Source organism: Thamnophis elegans, chromosome 2, assembly GCF_009769535.1.
Source record: "Thamnophis elegans isolate rThaEle1 chromosome 2, rThaEle1.pri, whole genome shotgun sequence".
NCBI lineage: Eukaryota > Metazoa > Chordata > Lepidosauria > Squamata > Colubridae > Thamnophis > Thamnophis elegans.
In genome coordinates, this window is record NC_045542.1 from 64,258,419 (window position 1) to 64,270,645 (window position 12,227).

Below are 12,227 nucleotides of genomic sequence, written 5' to 3' on the forward strand. Positions count from 1 at the left end.
AAGGACTGCATGCATTCTTGGAGTTTCAAGTTGAGTATGCTTCTCATTCTTAACAACAACAACCCAGGGGTGGGTTCCGGCAGGCACTACTGCCAATTCGCTCTTCTGCACGCTGCGCACGCATGGGCACTACAATTAAAAGTGTTCTGCACATACACAGAACTGAAAAACAAGATGGCAGTGCCATAGGCACCGCCCAGAGAACCAGTTTGGGGACATGGCAGGCCTAGGTTGCTACCGGTTCCAGCGACCCAGGCCGCCAAACTACTATCGGTTTGGCCTAACTGGTCCGAATCGGTAGGATTCCACCACTGCCTTCAATTCCCAGAACTCCCTTCCCACAAGTCCACATACCTTAAAATTGCCAAGATTACCAAACGCTATCCTAGATGTTTTAAATCAGAACACCCCTTGAATCTAACCATGACACCCTAACTTAGGATCCATATGAACTAGTGGCTATGGATTTTGCAGATATTCAGTTGCTTAGTTTTGGCATACTTGCTCCATCAACTTTATTTTCTCTGTTATTTTGCTAAAAATTGCTCTGACATCCATATGATTCTGCTCAGCTCCCTATTGTAACTAGTATCAAACTGTTAATTTCATAATGTTATGTTCATGGGTTTTATTCAAAGAATCACTATTCTTAAAAAAAACATAGATTCTGTACCCTACACAGAGGAACTCAGCAGACATAATGTTCTCTAGTTCACTCCCTGAGTGAAATGTCAAAGTAAGCAGTGCAGTAAATGTGAAACACTGAGAGATAAGCCCTGGCTTACTTAATTTACTGAATAAATAATTAGAGTGGAATGGGGGGTGGGGGATAATCAGCATGAAAAAGTTTTTCTACTCTCAGACTGCAAATATGTTGGTATATAGAAAGATCTAAGAACCCTTCAATATGTTTTTCCATTGGTTATCTGGAACAATTCTTGGGATAATATCTAGTAACCTATGACTTTTTATGTCATATTTTTTTATTTTCAGTATTTTTTGTATTCTTTCCATTTCTTCCCTGAGGATACTACTATGATCTTGAGCCTTTTATAATCAATAAATCAAAAACATACTTTTTTTAACATCCTTGCCTTTCTCATTATCCAGCAAGAGTACATCTGATTTCCTAAAACCACCTTGTACATTAATGATTGATATGTTCTGGAGAAGGGCAGATTGGCTCCATCTCAATGTAATGGGATCTGGTAATGACCTGTGAGACAAGGGGAAAAGCCTCAGCCAAGCCAATGGGCAAAAAAGAGGCAGAATTAGCCCACAGATTGAATGTGGCCGTGACAAACATCTCAGAAGGGACCCGTTCTAGGTTTTTTTGGACTGTGAAGACCACAGGACAGAAATGTACTTTAGGATTTGCAAGATCCTGTTACTGTAACTACAATATAATAATGATAGTACTTCTGGGTGTGCTTTTTGCCTGCACTAGCTTACAAGGCTGACAACTAGGATCTTTTGATTGTTTTTATTTCCTATTTATTGTGCTATTCTCCTCATCAGTCCCAAAGGAATCAGTTATTCTTTATTCTGTTCTACCCAATTCTTCCCAAACCATGTATAATGAAGCTGACATATTAAAAGTATTATTCAAATAATTTGATTTTCAGGGCCAAAAGGATGAGAAGAATTCAGAAAAGTTTTGCTTGTATTTTCCTGGATCAAAAAAATAAGATAAGTAATCTCATAAATACTATTTAAAATATATAAGATCAGCATGCAGAGCAACGAGTGAAATAAACCAGATATTCAGGTAATAACTTCATGATTAAACCACATAAGTCTTAGCAGAAAGGGTTTGTGTACACATCTCCCTCTCTCTCCCTCCCTCCCTCTCTCTCTCTCTCTCTCTCTCTCTCTCTCTATCTATCTATCTCTCTCCCTTTGTATCTCTCTCTCTCTCTCTCTCTCTCTCTCTCCCCCCCCCCTCTCTCTCTCTCTCTTTCTCTCTCTCTCTCTCTCTCTCATATTTGAGACATACATTCATATTTGCTAACAGCTTGTTAGGTAAAAAAATATGCATCACTTAGTGCAAAAAGGATTGTGATTATGCTATAATTGCTTATGGTAATCATAGTTATCAATATTCCACACTGGTTTTGCAGTACACACAAGCTTCATATTTCCTTTTGTTTCTTTTTCTGATTAAGGAATAAGCTCTACAAAGTTTTTAAAAAGTTCTCTTCAACCAAAAAAATACAATAAAAGTTATGTCTTCATTTATTTCACATATAATATCAAAGCTTCTGAATAGGCGCAAAGCCTCTGATCCTTTTATATATCTTACAGGTTTTTGAATGAGCAGTCAATGAAATTAATCAATGAAATTGATTGGTCAGTGCTAAGAAACGTACTTAATGTAAGTTTCTACCTTATTATGAAGTAACCAAGTAAATGCATGGCACAACATAGGAGAACAAACCCATCAGGACTAGATTCAGCAGTCCATCTGCATTTAAAAGACAAAGGCCATTCTTCTAAAGACAGCAAAGTCCACATTTTGGACAGAGAGGACCACTAGTTTGAAAGAGGGGTTAAAGAGGTCATCTAAATCAAAACTGAACAGAGGTGGGGGGGATACAACATCATCTATCTCCAGTCTACAACATAGTCCTTTCAACAGTTCCAAGAAGGCTCCACACCCATTTGCACTACTCAGGTGACCCTGAGGACACAGATAAACTCCAGGTGGCCTTAAAGACTTGCTAAAAGGATGCAAATGACCAGCTGTCTGCAAGGAGTATAAATCCTTCCATTCCCCACCATCCAGTCAGAGATGAAGAAGCTTTTTGGATGAGAAGCAAAACTTCTTACAAAAAAAAACCCCAAAGAGTCCAGTTGCCTCTTGAAAAAGCACCCTTGGAATACCATTGCTTCATATCTGTGTGGTCATTTATCTTCTATCTATGTGGTCACTAGAAGTCAAAAACATCTGGATGGCATATAATCAAACAATCAATAAAAAGGGAGCACAGTGTTAAGGGCTAATTTATTGTTTCCTTTCTCTGGACTCTCAGAAGGTAGCCTGTTTAAGATACAAAATAGATGCTATATGTCATATTTACACGTGAGAGGATAAGGACTAGGATATCCACTGTGACTTTTCCAAAAGCAAATTACTATTTACTCTGAAAAGGCTCCTGACAAACTAAGTTCAGACATAATGTCATGATTTCACATTAATTAAAGAACTTGCTGTTAGAGTTTGAAGCATTCCATGTGAGTATTTGAATGTTCCTGAGAATGAGAATCTAGCCTGAACAATGATTACCAATCTATTTTGTTTGTTTGTGTGATTACAATAGAAAGAAGATTTATATGGGGGAAATGCATTATAAGAATAGGCTAAGCCTAGCACCTTCATTCTACCAGAAAAGAGCCACTTATCTTCTATTCTGGTTGAAAAGGAAAGAAACTGTAATCCAGTTTCATTGGGAGAACTTCTACAGGGATTGCCCTCTGTTCATGTTCCCTTATCCTTAGTACTTTGTGTTGTGGTCGGATGGTGAGGAGGTTGGGGAGGAACATGGGCCAGTTCTGAAGGCTGGGGAAGGCTTGGACAAGGGTCTGCGTCCGAGTCAGAGACGGGGCTGAGGCTGTCTGACAGTCATCAGGTGCCTACGGAGCTAGACAGCAGTGAGGCAGAGGAATAGCTAGAGCCTGTTCCCTGTGTGCGCATATGCAGAGCTGCCAGAAGAAAGGAACAACTCAGAAATCAGGGTAGACTTGGTAGTAAAGTCACAAGTGGAGGGTGATTGGCCCCTCCATAGGAAATAAAAGAGGAGCAAAAGGGGAATGGGCTTTTGCAGGAAACAATTTGTTCGTTTGGTTTTAGATTCATTTCAGGAGTGTGAAGATCTGTCTGTGAATCTCAGAGACTCTGTGCCCAGCCTTTCCTTGCACAGCATCTCACTTGGAAAACATTTATATGGCAGCTTTCCAAGATGGATAAGGTCTGCAGTCATAAATAGTCCTTTGAAAGACTGCTTGCCAGGCCTTGCTGAATGTGAATGAGAGGAATTTACATTTGTTTAATAAAGGGGATTTTGTCCGAATCAGGAGTCTGCCTCATGCTTTTGGGGGAAGCCTAGGTTAGAACACTTTGCATCTGACACATCCACCAACGACCAGTTTTTTTTCTGGGGGGAGAACCATCACCATTTTGGTGTTCTTCCTGTCCCTTGGGTAAAAATAGAAGGCAGAAGGAAAAAGAAAGTGTATTTTTAAAATGTGGGGGGAGGACTGAGGCAATATAGTGGGCATTGTCCTTCAGAAATTATTTTTTTAATTATAATATATATATATATATATATATATATATATATATATATATATATATATATATATATATATATATATATATATATATATATATATATATATATATATACTGTATATACTCAAGTATAAGCCTAGTTTTTCAGCCCACTTTTGAGCTGAAAAAAGCCGCCTCGGCTTATACTCGAGTCAGTGAAAAATTTGCCCGAAATGAGGAGAAAAAGGGGCGGGGCCATGCTGCTGGGTGACGCTCGTGAATGGCCCAGCGCCCCTGAGTTTCCCCTCCCTCTGTGTCAGTTTGCCGCGCAGCGTGCACACCGCACCATCCCCCCTCCTCACGTTCTAATGTAATGCAGGGCTATCTTACGATTCCCCTTCCTCCCCCTCCTGCCGCTCTGCAACGATGTCCCACCTCCTCCTTGTTATGGCAAGCAGCCACATAGCGATGTCCCACCTCCTCTGGTACAGTGATCCAATGATAGGAATCACTGTGCCGTGTGTCATAGGAGGCGGGACATCATCATCACAGCGGGACATCAGCATCATGAGGTGAGTGAAGTATTTCATTGAATACACCAGTATTGTGTGATAATAATGTGTTATGCAGAGCAAATTTTTACAATGGCTACTGTATATTTAATGGGCACAGGCAGGCTGTATATGTTATTCAATGGGCAATGGCATTATTGGTATCTATTTTATTTTTGAAATTTATCGGTAGCTGCTGCATTTCCCACCCTAGGCTTATACTCGAGTCAATAACTTTTCCATTTTTTTGTGGTAAAATTAGGTGCCTCGGCTTATATTCGGGTCGGCCTATACTCGAGTATATACGGTATGTGTATATTATATATATATATTTAACTGTACTTCACACCACACCTAGCCAGACATATGAATGAACTTCAAGTTTCTCTTTCTCTCTTTTTTACAGAAGTGCAGAAGTAGCCATAAGCTGTTACACTCATTTTTAAGCAATCACATTTCTTCCTTGTATCAGACCTCAGCGAAATCAGAATGAAAATACAATTTCCAATCCTGGTTTCTTCTGAGTGGTAGATTAAACAAAAGCATTTCTTTAAGTCTACACAGAAAAGGAAATTGAGGTTTCTTTAGATATAAAGTATAAGATTGCAGCATCTTGTCACTATCTAAAAAGATCATAAGGAGAATGTCAGTCCAAAGGCTGCAGGCTCACTTCCATAGCAAAAAACCATGCTACCTCTTATTTCTTGCATGGCTTGGAAATTCACAGAGCGCAGAAATGCCTTTAACAAATGGATTAATACACCTATTGGGGAACCAAGAAAAAAAACTGTATGAAGAAAAAGACAAAGACACTATAATAAACTTGTTGGCCTTTAAGGAACACTAGACCAGTTGAAGATTTTCCATCAAAAATCTGACAAGATAGGGTAACTTTTATTTTCATTTTTTTACTGTGGGCTCACTGGCACAGATTAAAAATGATATTCTATTGCCTGCTCTCAAAAGTGTACGCATACATAACACACACATAGACATGCTATATACATACATATGTATTTGTTTTAGTAGATTTCATGGGTGTAAGTATGCTGGTCTTGTTGTATTCGGGTCTTTTCCCATGTAAGATTGAGATTGTCTTGGTCAATCCAGCCTGAAGATGGCAAGTGAGACCTCGCTGAAATGTTGCCAAGACAATCTCAATCTTACATGGGAAAAGACCCGAATACAACAAGACAAGCATACATATGTATATACCTACATCCTTACATATAAATACATACAAATATTAATCACTGTCCAACTTGAACATGTAGCTTGAACATTGAGAGTCCACATGGTTGATACTGTGTGGAACAAAAACTGTGACTGAATCTAGATGTTCTGTTTTGGTTACCACCAAGCCTCCTCTCAGAAGGTAACAAGGAAAACAGGTTGTCAAGAGATGTGAAGCGTCCCAGACAACGCTGCAAACCTGCTCAAGCAACGTTATGGGCTATGTCCTGGATAGAAGGGAGTGAATGATCTTTCCTCACCACTCTCTGCACTGCCTTCCTGTCTAAAGCAAGTAATGCTTCCAAAACCAGACTGTAATGCAATATGACATGAAGCTCTCGATCGTCCCTCTATAGAAAGTGGTAAGGACAGGGGAAGGAACGTGGACTTTTCTCATGAGAAGCAAAAAATGCAGGTGCTGCTCTGCCTGCTTCACTAATGTCTCGCTGTTGAGTGACCAATCCAGCCTACTCATTAGCTGCACACCCAGAAATTTGATGCTGCTAATTATCTCCACAGAGTAATCCTTAATACACAGAGGAGAGTGGCTGTGCCTGCCTTTTCTGAATCAACAATGATCTCTTTAGTTTTTCCAATGTTTAAAACAAGGGTGTTTTATTACACCAGTTCACAAGGAAAGTCACTATCAATGAGACTCTGAAATTTCACTTTTCTCTTTCTAAAACAAACCTGTTTTTCCCCACTAGTTATCCCTCCCGCTCCTTCCCTCAATTTTCTCCCCTTCCCCACAGCTATAATTTTAAGTATGCACCCAAAAAAAGGTATGTGGGGATTTCATTGCATATGGCTTATTGAGTGGATTGAGAGCTATGAAAGCTTGGGTATTGAATAAAAATGGCAGCTAAATCATTAACAATTTCTCCAAAACTCTTTCAATGTTTTTTTAAGTCATCTTCCTTTAATAAATTATTGAAACAAGCAAGTAAACTTTGGAACAACTGACATACCAATTAGTACAAGGTTTTGTAGTAAAAATTGAAAAAAGGAACCCGGAATAAGGAAGAGAGAACTTCAGGCTCATGTTAATGATATGCAATATAAATCGATGATAAAATAACAGCTAAAAAACAGGATTAAATAAATAATTGAATAATAAGGCTAATTTAGATGCAGAAAATAGGGACTTTCTCCCCCGCCCTGTTTTTCTCTTCTTGTTATAGAAGCACCATGAAAAAAGAGCTGTCTTATGGGAAAGAAAATCAGTGAAGGAGAGTTTTCAGTGCCCCCACATGGATTAAAATAGAAGGGAAGAGAACAAGCCTTTTACCTCCCTTCCCACAAATAATGCCCTGATGGCAAAGGATCTCAATTAAAACAATGAGAAAATGGCTTCGTTCATTTTTTCCCCCCAATATGCAGATGGGAGGAAAGAATTGGAAATCTAGTTGTGGAGGAGAGTCTTGAAAATATCTGAACATTTTATGGTAATGCCTCAAAAACTCCCCTAAAATCAGATTTGATTCTTAGAAACTGCATGGGATATTAAATTTGCTTTCTTGATAACTATGTGGAGGTGGTTTGTTTTTCTGTGATATTCCTCAATATTGGTCAATTAACCTACCATCCTGGGCCTATCCAAGTACTAACCAAATCCAATTCTGTTTAGGTTCTTTTGAGATCATCCATGATCAGCTGGGCACTACTTAAGAATTGCCTTTAGGTTTTATAATAGGGAACTCAAAGAAAAAAATATCTACAATAAATAATATCTTCAACTAATCCAACATGATGTAAAATCTCCAAAGTAAGAATTGAAGAATTGGATCTGCTTGTATGATTCAGTCCTTGAGAGAGGGATTATGGAGTGGTGCAGTGGCCGAGAGGTGGCGCTCTCGCCTCACAATCAGGAGACTGTGAGTTCAATCCTAGGTAGCGGCAGATATTTCTCTGGCACAATGAGAAAATATCTGCAGCGAACTCTGCATTGGCAACAGGAAGGGCATCCGGACAGTAAACACCATTCAGTTGCCCTGACTCCATCCTGATGCAAGAGATTACGGGGGTCATTAAAGACCCCCAAAAATGAGAGTGGGTTTATGTAAATCCCCCCTCTTTGTGAGATGCAGGGAGATAATAGATCTCTCTGTATGGGGTTACTTTTCCACAACACTTATTTGCAGAAAACTCTTCTCCCAGAACTATATACAGCCTCTAATATGCTGCATCTGAAACCAGGCCCATTGTTCACTATAAAAAAGAAAAACTAGCATTCATCACCTACTGTTGAGAATCAATGCTTGAATTCTGCTGTCAGTTTTCTGTCTTTTTAACTATCAAATAAGGACCCATTACAAATAGAATGTGTACTTGTAAGTCCCTGAAAAGTTAGATAGGCAGCATTAAACTAATAATGGATAGTTCATAGCGCCAAGCGTATGATCTGTACTAATAGAGAAAAATATGCAGTGACATTCATTCCAGCTAGCTCATCTATAATATTTAATAATTTCTTGTGTAAAACCCACGATACATGGCATTCAAGATCACCTCTAATTGACGTTAACAAAGGCAAAGGCACCATTATATATTGGTTAGATTGCTTTAGCAGTTCCAAGTGCTTGATAGGAACATGCTTATCTAGATTTGGAATGCCTTGCTAGGACGAAATAAAAACAACCGCTTGAAGGACTGTGTAGGGCACAAAGAGAGTTTCAGTAATACTAGACCCCCAAATGTCTATGCCTATTTCTTCTATAATAATATTCTTACAATGGGTAGATTTTAATGCTTTGCGTTTTTTCCATAAGAATCTCTAGATATCTCTATGGAGATTCTCAACCATCCAGGTTTGTCCCAAAGGTGCTGTTTCAAGAAGCAATGGACTTTCTGGTTTAAACCAGAGTCCAGTTGCCTCTAGAGAAAGCACCCTTGGAACAATCTCTGGACATGTTTAAGTGGTTGTGAAGCTGCTCTTGTCAAGAGATATGACTTCATACATCATATTAAGCCAGCCTCTGCTTTAATTATGGCTAAACACCAAAAGTAAACTGAGAGTTTATGGTTTATAATAGCCAATTGTCGCATAAAATGATCTGAGAACCAATTCACTGAGTGCCCAGTTTAATATATGAAGTTATGGGATCTTTGGTGCTCTCTGAGCTTGGTGATTTTCTATAGACATTTCATTACCAAACTAGGTAACATCATCAGCACTCAGAGAGTACCAAGTTCAGAAAGAACCAAGGACCCTGCAGGTTAACCCTGAGTTACAAATATTATATTCCGTATGAAGCTATGTTAATTAATGAAATTTTTCATGGAATCACTTTTCTTACCTGTCTTGGAACAGAGCACCACCAAAGGCCCAAATAGCAGCAAAGACAAAATAAAGTTCATAGAGATCTTTAGGGCAATCTGGAGGGGTATTCTCCTTGGTGAGGAGGCATTCAAGGAGATAACACAACATCTGAACCATGTTCTGCTCAGAATGGGAATAATCTTCTTAAATCTATAATAGGAGAATTGAACACTTGTGAAGTTTAATAGGATTTAGCATGACTGTCATTGAACAATGCAAGCAGATATCACAGAAATCCCCTTTACAACTGTTAACGTTTTTAAAATGTTCATTGTTTATAACTTTCTTATCCACTACTACAGAGTAGAATAAAATACCATCAGCACATAGCCAAGTAATAACTGTAATCATATATTGGAGTCATTTTAAAACGTTGATCCTCTTAAAAGAATTGAAATGGAAGTCTTGCAAAGTCTGATCTACCACAAATGCAGTGAATTCAGAAGTGGTCAAATGAAAAAGAATAATGAAACTGATCCTTTTATTTCATATTTTTAATAGGCTTTCGTTACATTTACAAGTATGAGAACCCAAAAGAGAGGGTGCATATTGTAATTCTATATTTTGCCAAATAGAAGTAACAGATATGCAATATCATTCATCTGCCATCTCTCAAAGTCTTTAAACAATAATTATAAATCAAAGGTATTGATCCATTCTTTGGCCTAGACATTCCAGGGAAATGTCTCACACGCTTCCTTCAATTTGGATTATTCTACAAACTTTACTTTACATGTGATTGGTGGTCTGCAGCTATACAATATTTATTTGTTTTGTTGTTTGTTTGTCAAATGTGTATAGCCACCCATCCCTCACCAAAAGTGACTCTGGGTGGTGAACAACAATTGGATAGAAACACAAATATAAAAGGAACAGATATAAAAGTCGACAAAATATACAAACCCTTAGGAAAAGAGAGGATGTAAATGGTCCCCTCAACAATGGCACCATCTAAGTGTGTCTCTGGTTCCCTGGAGTCTCAGTCCTGACAACATAACCCAGGTCTTGAGGGACTTCTGGAATGTCAAAAAAGATGAACTAATCTGATCTCAGGGCAAGAATGTTCCATAAGGCAGGCACCACAATAGAGGAGGTTGGATCAGCCAATGTATGCCCCTAGCTATCATATACACAGCATGTCTTCTCTGCCAAATCTAATGGAGCAGGTTGATATAAGTGGGGAAAGGCAGTTCCAGATATCCTGGCCCCCATACCATGAAAGGCATTGAAGGTTAAAAACCAGCATCTTGAATTGGATCCAGAAGGAAACTGGCAACCAGTGCAGACTCATGGAACAGAGGTGTAACATGCACTGGTCTAGGATTACACGTAACTGCCCATATTGCTACATTGTGTACTACCTGTATATTATTAATGTAATATACATTAATAAAGGCTGTAGGCTTTACTTCCAAAGGAAGTAAAAAATATGATAGATGATGATGATGATGATGATAGCTGATGATGAAGAAGATAGATAGATAGATGATAGATGATAGATAGACAGGAAGATAGATAGATAGATAGATAGATAGATAGATAGATAGATAGATAGATAGATAGATAGAATAAATACTAGCACTGTTAATGTTACCTTATGATCATGAAATGTCTGCAAGAAAATCACCAAGCTTAGAGGGCACCAAAAGACCCCAACCAATAACATAAGCTTCCAGATACTCTTTAAGGGCAGCCACATGTAGAACAACAAAATATTCATATATTCATCTGTGGCATTTCAGCATTAAAAAGGTTTTTAAATTAACTTTTCTAACTATGCAAGATTAAATATCTACGCCTTTTGTATCTTAAATGTGTCTCAAAAGGTTAACTTACTAGTAGAACCTGTATTATTTTTTCCAAAAACTCTCTAATGGCCTTCTTAACATATTCCACAAAATAAGAATCTCTTATGAAAGGTAATACTCTGGTTGCTATCTTGGATTACATTATTGATAGTTTTTAAATATCAAAATTAAACTCAGTGGAGAATCTCTGTATTAGCCCACACTAACTTGACACGCTAAGCAGGATAAAATAAATAAATAATTTAGTCTAGAACAGTTTTAGTAGATTTTCTACTGTTGGGTTTTTTTTAAAAAAAAAAATCTTAAATTCTGTAATGTATGCTTACATTACTTCCACTTTTTCTGTCTCACTGAAGATAGAGGTTGAGATTGAAATTCACCAAAAGACTTAACGACAATGATTTGCAAAATATAATTTTGAAAAAAAAATATGGATTATTTCAGGTTTGTTCTTAGTAGGAGCATAAAAACTATGTACTGGCTATCTTTACAATAAAAATTAAGACTCCTTTCACAGCAAAATGCTTGTCTTCCACATCAACTTAGAGTCACTATTAAACTTAATATAATATCCCAATTGTTACTTGATACCCACTAATAGAAGTTTATCCAGTTCAGTTGCCAGAGCTCAAGAAAAGCTGCTCATCTAGGATTTCTTCTAATATATCTGTATCTGTTGCTATTTTCTTGCTTGTTACAAATGTGTCTGTTTGGTTTTTTTTAATCTAAATCCATTTATATTTCAGCTGATTACTATAAGTGCCATGTCTCCATGTAGATAAAATATTTCTCAATGTCAAATTCCCAAAATTACAGACATACTGTATTACATACTAAATAAAGGAGAAGCTTTAAGTAATGAATATGGATCAAATTTAAAAAAAAACATAAAACAAAAAGTGTCAAATAAAGAAGATACCCTGCCCAACTATACTAAAAATTTTTTAAAAAAATCTTCCATCTTAAACCTTCAGTTTGATTTTGGGTGTTGCTGACCTACAAGCATGGGGAGAGGGGAGAGAGGGGGAGAGAAATACACATTCCTC

At 37.8% G+C, this 12,227-nt stretch overlaps 1 protein-coding gene across 1 annotated transcript in view; it reads right to left on the reverse strand.

Annotated features, from left to right (window-relative positions):
• The window catches only part of DNAH9 (dynein axonemal heavy chain 9), a 224,102-nt gene that overhangs the window by 157,017 nt on the left and 54,858 nt on the right, over positions 1–12,227 (reverse strand). Inside the window, 2 exon segments of the mRNA XM_032239026.1 lie at positions 9,351–9,501; positions 9,504–9,523. Of these exon segments, the coding sequence (XP_032094917.1) occupies positions 9,351–9,501; positions 9,504–9,523 (171 nt within the window).